At 37.9% G+C, this 18612-nt stretch overlaps 1 protein-coding gene across 1 annotated transcript in view; it reads left to right on the top strand.

Annotated features, from left to right (window-relative positions):
• The window catches only part of PHEX (phosphate regulating endopeptidase X-linked), a 303310-nt gene that overhangs the window by 69099 nt on the left and 215599 nt on the right, over nucleotides 1-18612 (top strand). The window contains exon 5 of the mRNA XM_069063406.1: nucleotides 5258-5484. Within this exon, the coding sequence (XP_068919507.1) occupies nucleotides 5258-5484 (227 nt within the window). The remainder of the gene's footprint in view (nucleotides 1-5257; nucleotides 5485-18612) is intronic.

The raw sequence follows: 18612 nt of genomic DNA, 5'->3' as shown, positions 1-18612 counted from the left end.
CGTGTAACCTTGAGCAAGTTACTTAACCCCGATTGCTTAAAAAAAAAAAGAAAAAGACAATTATGTCAAAACACCTACAAGCAAAGCCTCAAAGAAAAATATGAATTGGAAACAATCTTAAAAAGAATTCCTTAAAGAACTCAAAAAGGATTTTTTTTTTTTGCCTTTTGGAGGGCAATTGGGATTAAGTAACTTGCCCAAGGTTATACAGCTAGTTTTTTGTGTGGGTGTTAAGTGTCTGAGGCCAGAATCAAACTCAGGTCCTCTTGACTCTGGGGCTGGCACTTTACTCACTGCACCACCTAGCCACCCTTCAAAAAGGATTTTTAAAAGTCAAATACAAGGGGCGGCCTGGTAGCACAGTGAGTAAGAGCACCGGTTCCAGTGTCAGGATGACCTAGAGAACGAATCCCGGGCTCAGACACTTACCACCCACCCAGAAACACCTGGCCGTGTAACCTTGAGCAGGTTACTTAACCCCAATTGCTTAGGGGAGGCCAGGTGGCTCAGCAAGTAAGAGCACCAGCTCCAGTGTTAGGATGACCTGGAGATCGAATCCTGGGCTCAGACACAGCACCACACCCATAAATAACTGGCCGTGTAACCTTGAGCAAGTTACTTAACCCTGATTGCTTAAAAAAAAAAGTCAAATAGAAGAGGTGGAGGAAAAATAAATAAGAGTGATGCAAGAAAATTATGAGAAGACAGTCAATAGCTTGGCAAAAGGTACAAAAGTACAGAAGAAAATAACACCTTAAAAAACAGACTTGACCTGAAGAAAGTAACACCTTAAAAAACAGACTTGGCCAATGGCAAAAGAGGCACAAAAATCCATTGCAGAGAACTCCTTAAAAAGCAGAATTGGCCAAATGGAAAAAGAGATTTAAAAAGCTCACTGAAAAAAAAATTTTTCTTAAAAATTGGAATCGGGCAATTGGAAACTAATGTTTCCAGGATACCACAAGAAGCAAACAAAATAAAAAGAGGGAAAAAATGGAAGAAAATGTGAGATAACTCATCAGGAAAACAGATTCAGGAGACATGACTTAAGTGTTATTAGACTACCTGAAAGCCATTATTAAAAAAAAGCCTACACATCATCTTTCAATACATTATCAAGAAAAACTGCCTTGATATCCTAGAACCAGAGGATAAAATAGAAATTGAAAGAATTCACTGAATAACTTCTGAAAGAGATCCCAAAATGAAAACTCCCAGGAATATCATAACCAAATTCCAGAGCTCCCAGGTCAAGGAGAAAATATTGCAAGCAATCAGAAAGAAACAATTTAAATATTGTAGAGCCACAGTTGGGATAACATAAGATTTAGTAGCTTCTGCATTAAAGAATCAGAGAGTTTAAACTATGATATTATGGAGGGTAAAGGAGCTAGGATTACAACCAAGTGTCACCTACCCAGCAAAACTGAGTATAATCCTTCAGGGGAAAAATGGATATTCAGCAAAATAAAAGATTTTCAAACATTCCTGATGAAAAGTACAGAGCTGAATAGAAAATTTGACTTTCAAATAAAACACTCAAGAGAAGCATAAAAAGGTATACAGGAAAAAGAAATCATAAAGGATTCAATGAGGCTAAACTATTTACATTCCTCTATGGGATGATGATACTTGTAACTCCTAAGAAATTTCTCATTATTAGGGCAGACAAAGGGCCCAGGTGTGAGTTGACTATGATGGGATGATTTAAAAAATTAATGAGTGAGAGAGATGGATGCACTGGGAAAAGGGGGAAGGGAGAAGTAGAATGGGGAAAATTATTTCACAAAAAAAGAGCCATGAAATGAAGATCTTTTATAGTGGAGGGGATGATAGAGGGGTATAATTGTAATTGGCTCAAAGGAGAAATAATGTACACACTCCATTGGGTATAGAAATCTGTCCTATCCTGCAGGGAAGTAGGAAGAGAAGGGGAGTCAGGGGGAGGCAATAAAAAACGGTGGTTGGATTAAAGAAGGCAGTTGTCTGAAGTAAAACAGACTTTTGAGGAGGGACAAATAGAAGGATAAAAAGACAAATATAAGGATAAATAAAGAAAAAAATAGAATGGAGGGAAATGCACAGTAATCATAACTGTGAATGTTAATGGGATGAACTCACCCATAAAATAGAAATGGATAGCAGAATGGATTAAAAACCAGAATCCAATAATATGCTGTTTACAGGAAACATAGCTGAAATAGAGACACACATATACACAGAGTAAAAAAGTAAATGGCTGTAGCAGAACCTATTATATTTTAGCCAATACAAAAACAGAGAAAAAAACAAAAAAAAACCCAGGAGAAGCAATCATAATCTCAGATTAAGCAAATGCATAATCAGACCTAGTTAAAGAGATAAGCAGGGGAACTACATTTTGCTAAAAGGTAGAAAGAAAATGAAGTAATATCAATACTAAATGCATATTCATCAAATGGCATAGTATCCAGATTTTTAAAGCAAAAATTAAATGAATTACAGCAGGAAATAGTAAAACTATACTGGGGGGGGGGGAACCACAACTCTCAGAACTAGATAAATCTAATCATATAATAAACAAGAAATAAGGTAAGGAGATTAATAAATTTATAGAAAAGTTATATATGATATAGCTTTTGAGAAAATTCAAGGAAAAGAGAAAGGACTGTACCTTTTATTCAGCTGTTCATGGCACCTTTACAAAAACTGATGATGTTTTAAGGTATAAAAACCTCACAACCAAATACAGAAAAACAGGATATTTAAATGCATCTTTAAAACATCATAACACAATAAAAATGACATTAATAAAAGGCTATGGAAATACAGATTAAAAATTAATTGGAAACTAAATAATCTAATCCTAAAGAATGAATAGGGCAGGGGAGACCAGGTAGCACAGCGAGTAAGAGCACTGGCCCCAGTGTCGGATGACCTGGGGATCGAATACAGGCTCAGACACTTAGCACCCACCCAGAAACACCTGGCCGTGTAACCTTGAGCAAGTTAACTCTAATTGCTTTAAAAAAAAAAGAATGAATAGCGCAAAGAACAAATCATAGAAGGAATCAATAGGGGTGACCAGGTAGCACAGTGAGTAAGAGCACTGGCTCCAGTGTCAGGATGACCTGGAGATCAAATCCCGGGCTCAGACACTTAGCACCCACCCAGAAACACCTGGCTGTGTAACCTTGAGCAAGTTACTTAACCCCAATTGCTAAGGGGCGGCCAGGTGGCTCAGTGAGTTAGAGCACTGGCTCCAGTGTCAGGATGACCTGGAGATCGAATCCCAGGCTCAGACACTCAGCACCACACCCAGAAATAACTGGCCGTGTAACCTTGAGCAAGTTACTTAACCCCGATTGCTTAAAAAAAAGAAAAGAAAAGAAAGAATCAATAATTCCATTAAAGAGAATAATAACAATGAGACAACAAACTAAAATTTATGGGATGCAGCCAAAGCAGTAGTTAGAGGAAAGCTTATATCTCTAAATGCTTACATCAGTAAAATAGAGAAAGAACAGATCAATGAAATAGACAGACATTTTCAGAATTTCTAATTTGGTACTTAATTGGGGATCTTATTGAAGCTAAAAAAAGAACAAATTTAAGATCCCCAATTAAGTACCAAATTAGAAATTCTGAAAATCAAAGGAAAGATTAATAAAATGGAAAATAAGAAAATGATTGTATGAATAAATAAAACCAGGAACTGGTTTATATTAAAAAAAAAAAAAAACTAAAAAGGGGCAACCAGGTGGCTCAGCAAGTAAGATCACTGGCTCCAGTGTTGGTACGACCTGGGGATGAAATCTGGGCTCAGATACTTAGCACCACACCCAGATATAACTGGCCATGTAACCTTGAGCAAGTTATTTAACCCCGATTGCTTAAAAAAAAAAACACTAATAAAATAAATTGGTTAATTTGATTTAAAAAAAAGAAAGAAAAAACTAAATTAGCAGTATAAAAAATGAAAAGAATGAATTCACCACCAATGAAGATAAAATTAAAAGAGTATTAAGAGCTATTTTGCCCAATTATATACCAATACATCTAACAATCTACATAAAGTGGATGAATATTTGCAAAAATACAAATTGTTTGGATTAACAGAAGAGGAAATAAAATACTTAAGTAATTCTATCTTAGAAAAAGAAGTTGAATAAGCCATAAATGTACTTTCTAAGAATAAATCCTTAGGACATGATTGATTCACAATTGAATTCTGCCAAACCTTTAAAGAACAATTAATTCCACTACTATATAAACTATTTGGAAAAAATAGGCAAAGAAGGCATCCTACCAGATTCCTTTTATGACACAAATGTAGTGCTGATATCTAAACCAGGAAGAGTAAAAACAGAGAAAGAAAACTATAGACCAATTTTCCTAATTGGTATTGATGTAAAAACTTTAAATAAAATACCAACAAGGAGATTACAGCAATATATAACAAGGATCATATATTATGACTAGGTGGGATTTATATGAGGAATGCAGAGCTGGTTTAGTGTTAGGAAAACTATCAGTGTAATTGACCATATCAATAACAAAACAGTGATTTTGCTTTTTTAGGTATATTTGTTTTTCTTCTTTTTTTCCCTTTTTCAATATCAAGAGGTGAGGGAGAGGAGGTTTGAAGGAAAGAAAATAAAAATTAAGCTTCAAAAAGATTTAATGAGCATATGAAGTGAGCAATTTATTCCTTTGGTAAGGTTTGTTTCTTATTAGAGTATAGTACTGTCTCCTGGTGTGATCCAGCATTTTATTTTGGTAAATATCATTATATGGCCCAGAATATTTTAGGAAGGGGAAAAAAAGTCTTTTATTTTTAAGGGTGTTCCCCTATTTAAATTTATTCTCTTACTCCATTGTAGCAAACTTTTTGGAGCATACAGAGAGGGGTAAGTTCACATAATGGGCAGGTGCATATGGATTGCAATCTGCACTATTGGAAGGAATGCCTACATTGAAGAGATCCTTTGGAGTATTGGAGCATTGGGGTATTCTTAAAGGGAGACAGTTTTCCCAGGCATCTCTCTTGACACAAATGACATGAATTGTGATTGCATTAAGTACAAGTCAGAGCCTATTCTTCTCCTGAAGTATAAGCATTTTTCTAGCTAAACCTTTTCTGAGCTCTAAGCCTGAAGTTCTAGGCTCTAATGCCCTGTTAGTGAATGGATTAAAGTCAAATAATTAGTGCTTTTCCTCTTAAGGGAACAAATCAACAACTCTGGCTTGGTTTCTGTGTACCTCCCTTCCCTTTCAGAGGCTATAGAGAAAGCGGATGCTAAGCCACTGTTACACATATTGAGACACTCCCCTTTCCGCTGGCCTGTGTTAGAATCCAACATTGGTCCAGAAGGTGTGTGGTCAGAAAGGAAGTTCAGCCTCCTTCAGACCCTCGCGGTGTTTCGTGGACAATACAGCAACTCTGTGTTCATCCGTTTGTATGTTTCACCTGATGACAGAGAATCCAACAAACACATACTGAAGGTACGGTGACAGTTTCCTTCGTACTTGTTTAGGGAAGTCCATAGTGGATGTCTAGCATGTTTTCCTGTGGGAAGATAGAGTCATCCTGTAGCATCAAAATTGTGAGCTTTTATTGGACACTTGGAGCTGAATTATTTACTTTTCTTCACACAATATATCATTGGTAGTCAGGTTTCTTTGTTTTGTTTTTTTAACTTAGGTTGTTTATTTTTGGTAGTGCTACATCTTTTCCTTTTGTTGTTGGGGAACTTAAATTTTCATTGGTATTCTTTGTCTTTTACTCTTTTCATTTCTAAACATCTCTCTCAATGCTTCCCAAACAGAGAGCCATTTCTAGTAACATAGAATAAAAAAGGGAGGGGGAGAGGAAGGAGTTCAATAAAACTGATCCATCAGCTGTATTAAAATTGTATCTTCTTCTGGTTCTCCTGACCATTCTTTATACCCTTCTAGTCAGTATAGTAAGTTTGTCAGAAGCCAGTATAATGCAGCAATAGCCTGAAGTAAGATTGCAAAGGGAAACCTAGAAGTCACATACAAACTGTCCCAAAGGTCAAAGGAGCATAATTTACAAATAATATCATATATCAACCAAAAATCACATCCTTCAATATATGCTGAATCAGGGGATGCCATCTTGGCTTTGCTGTTGGGAACTTTTGGTCCTGTTTTGTAAATCCCTGACAAGTTCCAGAAGACCAGCAGAAATCCAAATGGTGCTGATCACCTTGAGATGATGTAGATATGTTCATTTTAAAGTTTTGCCAACAACTTTGAGAAGATTTATATATATATATTAATGAATGAACCCCAAGGTGGCACAGATAAAAGTACGTTCCCTACCAAAACTATAAAAATGAGACCAGACTCTTTTCTCCTAAGTACTCTTCAATCTCCTTCTGTGTCCATGGTACTGAGTGGCCCCAACTTTTGCCCATGGTCTCATGGGTGATTATCTGCACTACTTCTCCCCATCCTCTTTCCCATTACTGCCTACCTTCCTCCACCACTTCATCCCCATCTCCATACCATCTGCCTCTGTATGCCTTTCACTGCTTGTCTCTGAACTTTCTGTGCCTCTGTGACCCTCTGTATCTTTTTAAAGGGTATTTGCCACCTTATTTCCCACTGACATTGTGGTCTTTCCCAGTGAATACTTAAAGAACCACATGTGCCTGCCCCATTTCATAATTTCATAAATTAGTTAGCAATTCATTCCAGGTCTGAAAGTATATACAATGTTCTATATCCATAGCTCCCTCACCTCTGCAAAGAAGGGAAGAAGGTGTATTTTCTCCTTTTTTTCATCAGGGTCAAGCTTGGACGTGATTACACAGCTTTCAGCTTTTTGTTCTTATTGGTTCCCTCTCCCCATTTGCCTTGTTATAGTCACTGTGGATTTCCCTCTCCCCTCCCCAACTCTGTTCTGCTTATTTCACTTGTATCAGTTCATGTAAGTTTTACTATGCTGCTCTGTATTCTTCAAATTCATTGTTTTTTTCCAGCATAGTAACATTCCCCTGTATTCATTTATCACAATCTATTTCAACTGAGTTTTCAAAAGAGCATAGAAATCCCGCATTGGATCATCAACACATATGTGTCACCTCAGAATTAGAAGCGAACTTAGAGATCATTTAATCAAACCATCTAATCAATGCATACAGCACTACTACAACATTAAAATCAATTCAAGAAACATTTGCTAAATATTTCAGATGTATTATACTCTATCCAAATTGTGCTAGCTTGAGTCAGAGACCTCAGCCTTCATAAGATAATCTGTCCCATTTTTTAGATGGCTCTAAATGATAGATTCTTTCTTATCTAGCACTGCTGCTGAGCCCACAGGGGCTAGGGTCCTGTCTCTCCCTGTCATATACCCAACCATGTGGCTTGCCCAGATTTAATTCTGGGGAGCTTCGCCTCTAGTGAGAAGGAGCTCCCTTTTCTCACTCTCATTGACTAGAACCTTTGAACATCTTTTAAACTCAAAAGGTCCTTGAGATACTAATTCACCTAGGATTAGGAAAGAAGAAACACAGAAAAGGTAGAACTCTGTTCAGGGGTCCTCAGTATAAACACCTAGTTGAGGCCATGCTTCAAGTAGCCTGGGAAGTTTTCATCACCCCTGCCCCCACCAAAGCCCAAAAGATGAATCACCATTTCCTTGGAGGTCTCCCAAAGGTCTGTTCTGCTTCCTTTACATTTATTGTGCATTGAGTTGCGATGTGTACATAGTGGTCCTAGTTCCCCCCCTGGGGAGAGATGCAGAGTAACTCTAATTCTCTTTCTTTGTGACAGCTCTTTAAAGATTCAAAGATAGGCATCACATTCTGCATCTAAATCTTGTCATTTCATGGGTTTTAGGACCAGAAGTGTTTTTTCTAAAACCATTGTTTTCCTAGGCTTCACCACACTCTTTACTGAGACCAGAAAAGAAAGCAGCAGCAGAAAAAAAAAAGCCTGCTGTTCTGACTCTTTCTCTTTGCTTCAATGACACCTCCTTAAGTACACTCCCCAAATCCCTAGAGCTTCCCTGTCATCAGCTTCTACCTAAAAAATGTCCTGCCTTCTTCCAACAGTCCAATAAAATCTCCATTAATATTATCATGGTTGTCTTGCTCTCCTAATAGGAAATGATTAAGAGTCTTTCCCATTAAGAAAAGAAGAGGCACCTGGACATGTCCTTGGGTAGCTCACAATATTAAAAGTTCAAAAGAATGGAAGCTAGAACACCCTGTACAATTCAGAACTCATGGATGAAAGGAAGGTCAGAATGCATTTGAATCACTGAAGTTTAAGAGTCTTGGGGAACTATCCAGCTATTTTATATTTTTGGATATTACTTTTTTTCTTCCAGAATTGCTTTGTCTAGTTTGAAACTTTTTTCTGAAGAGCTTATTTGTGCAATTCTGGCTTTGGTCTAGATCTAAAAGAATTTGTGCTGCATTCTCATTCATATTTTTCTAAGTTCTGAAGCTTTAGTGGATATTATCCTTTCACATTGTAAAAAAAAAAAGGCTTTCCTGGGTTAAAGCTCTCATGTTAACCTTTTTGAATAGGAACTGTCACCATCTCCAGGATTCTTTCCCTTTCTATTCTCATTGAGTCCAAACTAATATAGACCCTCATCAACATCCTCTTATTCTATAAAAACCGTCTAGGGGCAGCTGAATGGTGCAGTGAATAGAGCACTGGCCCTGGAGTCAGGAGAACCTGAGTTCAAATCCTACCTTAGACACTTAACACTTACTAGCTGTGAGACCTTGGGCAAGTCACTTAACCCCAATTGCCCTGCCTTTCCCCCCTCCAAAAAAAACCCCCAAAACACCCCCACATCTAATAGGTCTTTCAATTTCCCTGATTTTCTTTCCCTCAGATAATCTTTTTATAAAACTTTTGTTACCCATAGATCTGCTCAACATTTTTCTGTGACTCCTTATTGCTTACTGAATAAAGTCTAAAACCTTTGTTGACGTTTAAGAACCTCCATAATTAGTGCTATATTACTATTATAGTCTTATGTAGTTCCCCTCCACAAGTGGTGTGACTGGTAAATATTTAACAGCTGACTCTTCCGTGGATAAGTCACTCCATCTCTTGGCTCTGGTCATTCTCTCTGGCAGTCCCCCAGGCCTGGAATGCTTTCTCTCCTCTACTCTGACCTCTCTGACTTCCTTTAAGTCCCAAATAAAATCCCATCTTCTACAGAAAGCCTTCACCAATACCTCTAAATCCCAGTGCTTTCCCTCTGCTAATTATTTCCTATTTTTTGCACATATAGATTGCTTTGTATTTACTTGTTTGTATCCTATCCCCCCATTAGACTGTAGCTCCTTGATAGCAGGGACTATCTTGATTCTTTTTGTCTCCCCAGAACTTAAGTTAGGGCCTGGCAATTAGTGGGCACTGAGATGTTTATTGATTCTTTGATTGGCTCTTCAAAACCCACTAGATACACTTTAAAGTTTAATCTGCATTATTAACATTTTTTCTTCACTATTTTCTTACATCTAGAGTCAACAAAACAATAAATCAAGCTCTGATTTGTAGCTGGTTTCCAAAGTGTAAGTGCTCACACTCAGAATTTAGCAATCAGCCTTGTTGAGCTGATAAGAGGTGGTTCCCCTATACATACTTTATGTCACATACAAACTGGATTAATTTCTGTTCCCCTCAAAAAATATGCTTTGCATACATTTTTCTTCATGCTTGGAACTCACTACTTCCCCAAGTACTTACCCTTTGCAGTACCTGTCACATTATTAACTCTAATAACATAGGTGATTAACAAATGTGTTTTTTTTTGGATGAATGAAAGTTTGAATGAAAATCTTCAGTCCTTGAAATTATTTCCTTCAATGAACCAATGAGAAGTAGTGAACTCTAATGCTAGCTGTGTGTATCAGTGATGTATGATGTAACAATGCTATCAACTATCTAGGTGAATGATTAGCTTGAGACACACTCTAATATAATTAGATAGAAGAGTCTATGTCAAGAAATCTGATGGTCCAATGTCAATTCTGTCCCATGATGACAGATCATTCCCTTTTAAAAGAATTTTTTTTAAAGAAGGTTCATTTGAAAAGATTTTTTTAAAGAAGGTTCATTCTACAATTCCATAACTATCCCAACCTTCTGAATATCTTAATTTGTGGTTTAAAGTAAATTGGGAACTCTGTCATCTAGACTTAAATGTAAACATTTGATGAATTCCTGATGACAGGACTAAGAGAAATTCGAAATCTTTAAAGATAAATAAATAAAATACTAAAACCAAATAAAATTAAATAAACAAAATTAAACTTTAAGAGGATGGGAAAAAGTAGGGAAATAGAACAAAAAAGGAGAAAACAAAACAACTTTGATTTATTCTAGGATTTCAGGAAGAATGGAAGTTCGAAAAGTTGTTAATAGAGATATAATTGGTGCTTAGAGACTGCTATATAACTTTCATGATATAATAAGGAAAATTAAAAGATGTTTTACATAAAAAGTAAAATTATGGCAGAAGCAGAATTTTTCAAAATGCAATATCTATTAGGAAGCAGTGTGGTATAATGGAAAAAGTTTTCTCTGCTTGGAGTCAGGAAATATTAAGGATCAATTCTTGACTCCCAGAGTCACTAGCTATATCAGTTTGAGCAACTCACTTTAACCTCTCTGAAGACTTAGTTTCTGCATCTGTAAAATGGGAATACTATTGGTTATAGTAGCAATTAACAGGATTGTTTTGAGGGAAATACTTTGAAAATCTTTGAGTTATATAAATGTGGGTTAATATGTATTAAGTGTTACAATACTAATATTTTTCCTCATTTTTCAAAAGCTTTATTAACTTCTGATTTATATCATTCATTTCCGCCAGATTTTGATTTACAAATTTTCTCCCCATTTTTCCCCTACCCACCGTGCCAAAATAGCAGTCACACAGGATATCCCCTCCTCCAATCTACTCTCTTCCATATTTTCTCCATACCCCTTTCGACTTTTCCAGTAGGGCATGGTGGATCTCTGTGTCCCAGTGCCTGTATATCTTATTTCCCAATTACATGTAAAATAGTATTTATACTAATATATATATATATATATATATATTAAACATTTGATTTTTAAACTTTGAATCCAGATTCATTCCCTTCCTCCCTTGTCATCCACCCTTACTGGGAAGATAAGCAGTTCAGTATACGTTGTACATGTGTAGCTAATGCAAAACAATAACATAGTAGATATATTGTAAAAGACTGACTATATTTCCCTCCCTCCTATCCCACCTCTCACTTGTTCTATTCTCTACTTTGATCCTGTCCCTTTTCAAAAGTGGGTGCTTCCAACCTCCCTACCCCCAGCCTGCCCTCCCTTCCATCATGCCCCCTCTCAACCTCTTCCCCTCTACTCTCCTGTAGGGTGAGATATCCCATTTAGTGTGTATTTCATTCTCTCCCCAAGCCAAATTCAATGAGAATAAGGTTGACCCATTCCCTTTTGCCTTCCTATTCTTCCCCTCCATTGTAACCATTTTCCCTTGCCTCTTCTATATGAGATAGTTCACCCCATTCTGTTTCTCCCCATCTCCTCTCATTATATTCCTCTCTCACCTCTTAATTTCACCTTGTAAGTATCATCCCTTCCTGTTAAATTAGTCCTGTGTCCTCTATTTATACTTGTAAACATATATATATATATATACATACACATTCACATATGTATTCATATGCCCATATACCCTCATATATAGACATATATATTTCTATTCCCTTCAACTATTTTCATACTGAGAAAAGTTTCATCAGTTACAATTATCGTTTTTCCATGTAGGAATGTTAATAGTTCAACTTTGATAAGTTCCTTATGATTTTTTTCCCCTGTTTAGCTTCTCATGCTTCTCTTGCTTCTTGTATCTGAATGTCAAATTTTCTATTGAACTCTGGTTTTTTCATCAAGAATGCTTGAAAGTCCTTTATTCCACTGAATGACCATATTTGCCCCTGAAACGTGATACTCAGTTTTGCTGGGTAGGGGATTCTTGGTTTTAATCTCAGCTCCTTTGACCTCCGGAATATCACATTCCAAGCCCTTCGATCCCTCAGTGTAGAAGCTGCCAGATCCTGGGTTATCCTGATTGTGTTTCCACAATATTCAAATTGTTTCTTCCTGGCTGCTTGTAATATTTTCTCCTTAATCTGGGAATTCTGGAACCTGGCTATAATATTTCTAGGAGTTTTCTTTTTGGGATCTTTTTCAGGAGGTGATCGGTGGATTCTTTCAACCTCTATTTTGCCTTCTTGTTCTAAAATATCAGGGCAGTTTTCTTTGAGAACTTCTTGGAGGATTATTTCTAGGTTCTTTCTTTGATCATGGCTTTCAGATAGTCCAATAATTTTTAAATAATCTCTCTTGGATCTATTTTCCAGGTTAGTGGTTTTTCCCCGTGAGATATTTCACATTGCCTTCTATTCTTTCATCTGTTTGGATCTATTTAACACCATCTTGATTTCTTAGTCACTATCTTCCATTTGCTCCAATCTAATTCTGAAGCAATGATTCTCCTCAGTGAGCTTTTGAGATTCTTTTTCCATCTGGCAAATTTGGCTTTTTAAGGCATTCTTCTCCTCATTGCCTTTTTGAGCCTCTGTTGCCATTTGAGTTAGTCTATTTTTTAAGGTGTGATTTTCCTCAGTCTGTTGACTCTGATTTCGTAATTTTCTTGCATCATTTTCATTTCTCTTCCCAATCTTTCCTCCATTTCTCTTATCTGCTTCTTAAGGTCCTCTATGGCCTGTAACCAGCTTGTATTTTCCTTTGAAGTTTTTGGTGCAGGAGTTCTGACTTCACTGCCTTCTTCCTGTTCCATGCTTGTAGCAGCAAGCACTCCAAGCATCCTCAGGGTTTGCTGCCAACACAGATTCTTAGATCTGCTTTGTTAAAGGAAAGCAACTCAAAATGGGTTAACAAGCTTACTTTAATTAGTCAAACACATATTGTTTACCTAGTTCAGGGGGAAAAGGTCAGCACCCCAAACTTCAGAATACACAGACAGAATTATCAAGATGGAGAAACAGATCAAGTACACAGTTTTCAAACTGTCCAACCATTACATCCATACCCAATCAACATCTGGGTTTCAACATCTGGATTTTTCAAAGCCGAGGGGGGGCTCTCAACAACGGCTTCCCAGAATCCAGATGAAATCACAGAACACTTCTCAAAGTGAGCCCCAAAACAAAGCTACACATCAGGGCTTATATAGTCTTCTCCTGGCTCAGAGAATGTAACAACCTTATTGACTCACTGGCCAATCAAAAAGTATCTACTGGAAAACAAACCTCCCACCCCAGGCTCCAGGTGCACTTTAGCCTAGGGGCAGGGAAGATCTTTAAATTTACATTCCCATTACAATGCTTTGCTCCTTTTTGTCCCCCAAATAAGAGTCTAATGTTGGAATCTTCTGTCTGCTTTGTTTCCTTTGCCTGGTCATGTTGCCCCTCAGTCACTTGACCCCTGGGCTTTTTGCCACAGTAGGACTCTGCCACCAGACAGGGGAGCTTTCATCCCAAACCCTGGGGTTTTCTCAGCTGCTGGAGGTATTAGATGGGTGCCCTCTCTGAGGCCTTCACACACTCTGGCAAGGTGGGCACATGTTCCAGGACCTCCACCCTATACCCTAATCCAGATCCAAGCAGCTTAAACCAAGAGCAATCACCCCTCAGACTGGTCACTTGGTCCCCCTACACTCTGCAGGCCAGGAGCTGAAGCTGCCACGTGGCACTGGCTGTGCTAGGGGTCTTGGGGGCAAAAGCCTAGGCACTCGCACTTACTGGGTCCCAAAGTCCAGACTGCACTGATCTGTCACTTTGTCCTTTGCATCTATGTGTTGATAATTCTGGAACCGGCCACAGCTGCTGCTGATCTGGAGTCCCTCTGGCTGGCAGCTGGTCATACCCGCCATGGGGCTAAAACCTTTGGCTCACGGGAGCCTGCACTCTGCTCCCAGAGTACTGGCCGCTTGCTGCTGGCCTGTCAGGCGGTCCTCAGTGGGAGATTACCTTCTCTGTGTAATTTTGTGAGTTCTGCAGCTCCAAAGTTTGTTCAGAGTTCCCTTTTTGCATTGATTGGGGAAGGTCAATAGTAATACTTTAATGTAAAAACTCAAACCAAGACTGTCTGAATAAAGTGAAGTTTCAAGTGCAACCTCTTTCCTTGGGGCACTGACAAGGGCACCCAGTTTTACTATAGTGGTACCACAGGAGCAAATTAGGATGTGATATTGGAGGAAAGAAAAGAAATATGAGAACACACACACTGGGTTCATGGGAAAGAACTAGACTCACACATGATTAAGGGTCTCACTTGTTTATTTTGAGTTTGGAAATAGTGAGATTGAGAGTCACTAGATTATATATTTTATCTCCCTAATACCTCCTTTGGTTCTGCTGTACAATAGAATGGGAAAGCACTTATTAAGTTCTCCAATGCCAGGCACTGGAGATACAAGGGAAAGAAATAAAGGAGGAAGAAAATAAGCATTGATTAAGCACCTACTGTGTACCAGCAACTGTGCTAAATACTTTACTACTATCTCTCAATCCTTATAACAACCCTGGTAGGTGCTATTACAATTTCCTTTTATAATTGAGGAAATTCAACCAGATAGTGATTGAGTGACAGTTTTTAGTTGAGGAAACTGAGGCAGACAGAGATTAAGGGACTCGCACAGCTAGTAAGTATCTGAGGCTGGATTTGAACTTGGATCTTCCTGACTCTGGGCTCAGCACTCTATCCATTGCACTAATTAGATGCTTCTAATTAAAAAGTGGGACAGTCACTGACCTAAAGGAAAAGAAGGGACAAATGTAAGAGGGGATTGTCATGCATATAGACAGGTTCTTTTGTGTGAAAACCATGAATAGATGACTATATGCTCTCTGCCCCTATGGTCATGGAGGATAACAAACCTTCATTCTCGAACAATGCCAAAGGCAGGTATCAGACCTTAAAAATCAGGTGATATGCACTTATACCTCTTATTCCCACTTTCCATCTCCCTTATTCAATGATTCTTAAAGCTTGAAGTGACCAAGTGGATAATTAAGGGAACAATCATTTAAGCATCTACTACGTGCCCGGGACTGTGGTAAGCAATTTTTACAGATATCTCATTTGATCTTCACAATGTCTATGAACTAGATGGCATTCTGATCCCCATTTTACAGTTAAATAAACTCAGGAGGTAAAGTGCCTTACCTAAGGTCTCCCAGCCAGCTAGTGACAGAGCTGAGAGTTAACATATACCTCCTGACTCTTCTATGGCTTGTTCCACTGGACCATGATGCCACTTTGAAGTGAAGTTGGTGAGCTGGACCATAATTCAGCAGCTATAATAGCTGCTTAATATATCTGCCATTGTGTATTATTAGTTCTGAGGTAGTGATTTTGTTACATGGCCTACAAACATCACTTCTGTCTCCTGGGGATAACTTCTTTGAATCAACTAGCTTTTACACAAAGAACTAGAAAGAATAACAAAGAGACTTTATGGGAATTTGTAGACACATAGACATGGAATACCACAATCTCTGAAGAATTATAATTGCAGGTTACCTAACTCACAGAGCGTAGGAACATTATGAGTGGGTGTTGGCTGTGGCATGTTACCAGTAAAGAATTGCCCAAGAGGAATGGCATAAAAGATGGCATTTGAGAGGTACAAGACCAGAAAAGAAGGTGTGCCAGTCATGCAACAACAAGGGATAGTGGATGGACAGCTTGTCTACTCCTAGCCAGCCACAGAATGTCAAGATATCTAGAGGAAGCTATATTCAATGAATACCTGGAGAGGGACTTCCAAGAGAACATGGAAAAGATTTGCATAGGATAAGAAAGTGCTGAGGGGTGATGATCTGCAGCTTTGATGGGAGTGCCCACCTCAGTGACATTGCAAGTGTATTGAAATGTGGAAGGAAAAGACAAAATATGAGTAGGTTCCCTAATAATAATAATAATGATAATAGCTAACATTTATAAAGTGTTTGCTATATGCCAGGCACTTTGCTAAGACTTGATCCCCACAATAATCCTGGGAGATAGGTGCTGTTGTTATTATTATCTCCATTTTATAGAAGAAGAAACTGAAACACAGTAAAGGTCAACTAGTAAGGGTCTAAGTCTAGATTTGAACTCAGGTCTTTCAGACTCCAAACCCAGGTTTCTGTCCACTGTACCACCCAGCTTTATAAACCACCATAATAAGTGCTAGTTTTCCCTCTAGTTTCTGTATTGGTCACTATAATTTTTGTGCCTGGATCTCTCTAGTTGTTCTTTTTACTCTCCAAATCATAGTTAAAGCTCACTTGTTTGAATGTAGAAGAACTTAGCTTGGACCCAATGGGCTTCTATGTGCTTATACATTCGGTAAATCCAATCCACATGTGTACGTGTGTGGCCAATTTCGGCATGTATATTAATGTATTCATACGAAAGAGTTAACATTCTAACCTAAGCCCAGTGCCTACTTCCTCCTCATTCCAGCTGCAAGATTCCATCTCTGGTGGCAAAACTTTTAGTTTTCTTCTTCCCTGCTGGAGGCTTTCCTCAGTGGTTGTTGGCTAGCTTACTTTTTGGAAATGTGATTCTCTGGGAGGTCTGCTTCAGGACAACAAATCTACAGAGGATGCCAACATTTAATTTCAGTTGCAGTAGTTGGCATGGTAGGATGTAAATTGGTGCAGCAATCCAAATACCAGTGCTACTTGGCCACTATGTATGTAAAGAATGGCAAACATAAGGCATTCAGCTGGAAAACTATGTTATTGTCTAACTTTTAAAAGCAAGCAGAGCTTGGGATGCCTGGGATGACTTGTCAAATAAGTCTTCCCTCTGACTGGCAAGGGACTACATTCAAGAATTCAGATGTGACCTGAGTGTAAAGAACCTTATGAATCTTTATGTATCATTGTCATGCAAATATTGGGGTATTTTTGCACTCAAAGAGACATTACCCTGTACTTACAGAGAGAGTATCTGCTGACAATGAGCAATCAATTTTTACCATTATTCCCTAAATCAAGCTGCTTAGAAAATAAACATTTGTCTAACTGAAATGCTGGTTATGCATGTGCGTGCACACATGCACCCACACACATGTGCAATACATGTTTGTGTATGTAACATGTGTTTATGTGTGCATTGTGTGTGTATATATAGTGTGTGTTTGTATGGGTATGTGAAAACAAAAAGCCTGTCTGTAATATCCTCAAGTTTACTTTGTCTGAGGGGACAGTAAGAGTTATAACTTACAGGAAAGTGGAAATCTTGTGTAAATCTGATCCTGACTGGGTGTTTTGGACAGTTGGGGCTGCCTGCACATGTAAAATCATTATCACTCAGCTTCCCACTTTTGTTTGACACTCCAGCTAAATGCATGAAGATGGCAACGAATTGTTTTATTAGAAATGAAATCTCTCTCATTTTTCTGTCCCACCTTTTCCTACATCATTATTTGCCAGATGTTTCTTTCCATAGTCCCGGGGTGCTTCCTATCAAGGGATTTGTTATAATTAAAATATCAGTTCTTGTATAACTTAAGGAAAAGTCTCTTATTTCCACTGGAATGTGTTAGATTCTACATTTTTTTTTCCTTTTAGACTGTAATATTCAGATTTGTTATAAATTTAAGAACTTTAAAAAATATACACATTTCTTGTGTCAATTTAGGACTGCCTGGGAAACATCCTGGTTCTGACTGATATCTAATGGATGTTCCCATTTTTCTCACCCTTTCAAAAAAACCCAGCTTTAAAATGGTTTGGAAGATGAAGAAAACAACTGGTGCTACCTTAGCCAGTTTCTTCATCTGTAAAATGAGGAGGTTGGAAATGACTGCCACCAACGCAGAGGGTTTTTTTTTTAAAGTTTCTTGCAACATTACTTAACTAGTCTTATTCAATCTGTTTAAATGCTTTCTTGGAATCATAAACAACCTTAAGTCCAACTAAATTTCATTTGAAGTATTAGACATTTGGTACTTAGATTTGAAATTAATACTGCCTTTCTTGGTACTGGTGTTCTGGTTCCATGGGTATTTCCTTTCTATGAGACTAATTTTGCTCCAGAGAAATGCCAAATGGCTTGAACGTGCTAGATTTAAAGCCAAGGTAACATATATGTAATTCTATATTTAATGGTCCAGAATTACATTGAGGATTTTGAAGAAACTCTAGAATGTCAGCTTGATTTCAGTAGCTGGCTCTGTGTCTGAGCTTTCACAGGCAAATGCAGGAGGAGAATTGGTGAAAGTAGGAGAAAGAGTATAGTTATCCCTTCTACATCATGGGGGGCATGGCACCCCTGAGATCTGGAGAATCTGTAAAGTTTTTTGGCTGTTCCTTTGTACCAGAGAAATGTGATTTTTTTTCTTTTTCTTTTATGGGATGTTTATAGTGCTTTATTGTAAAATTTGGGTTGATATTATACAACACTATATATTATACATTTCTGAGTTTCTGTGTCATCTGCTGGCCTTTGTGTATCATCTGCAGCTTCCACAAAACTCCCCCCAAAATCCCATTTAATTTCTTATGCCCACGTGTGATATATTGAAACCTTGATAGGGAAAGTCTCTAT

Source organism: Petaurus breviceps, unplaced genomic scaffold, assembly GCF_028583685.1.
Source record: "Petaurus breviceps papuanus isolate PSGF00001 unplaced genomic scaffold, PetGlider_PUasm1.0 90574, whole genome shotgun sequence".
Lineage (NCBI taxonomy): Eukaryota > Metazoa > Chordata > Mammalia > Diprotodontia > Petauridae > Petaurus > Petaurus breviceps.
Note: the sequence above shows the minus strand (reverse complement) of the source record. Positions and strands in the feature narration are given on the sequence as shown.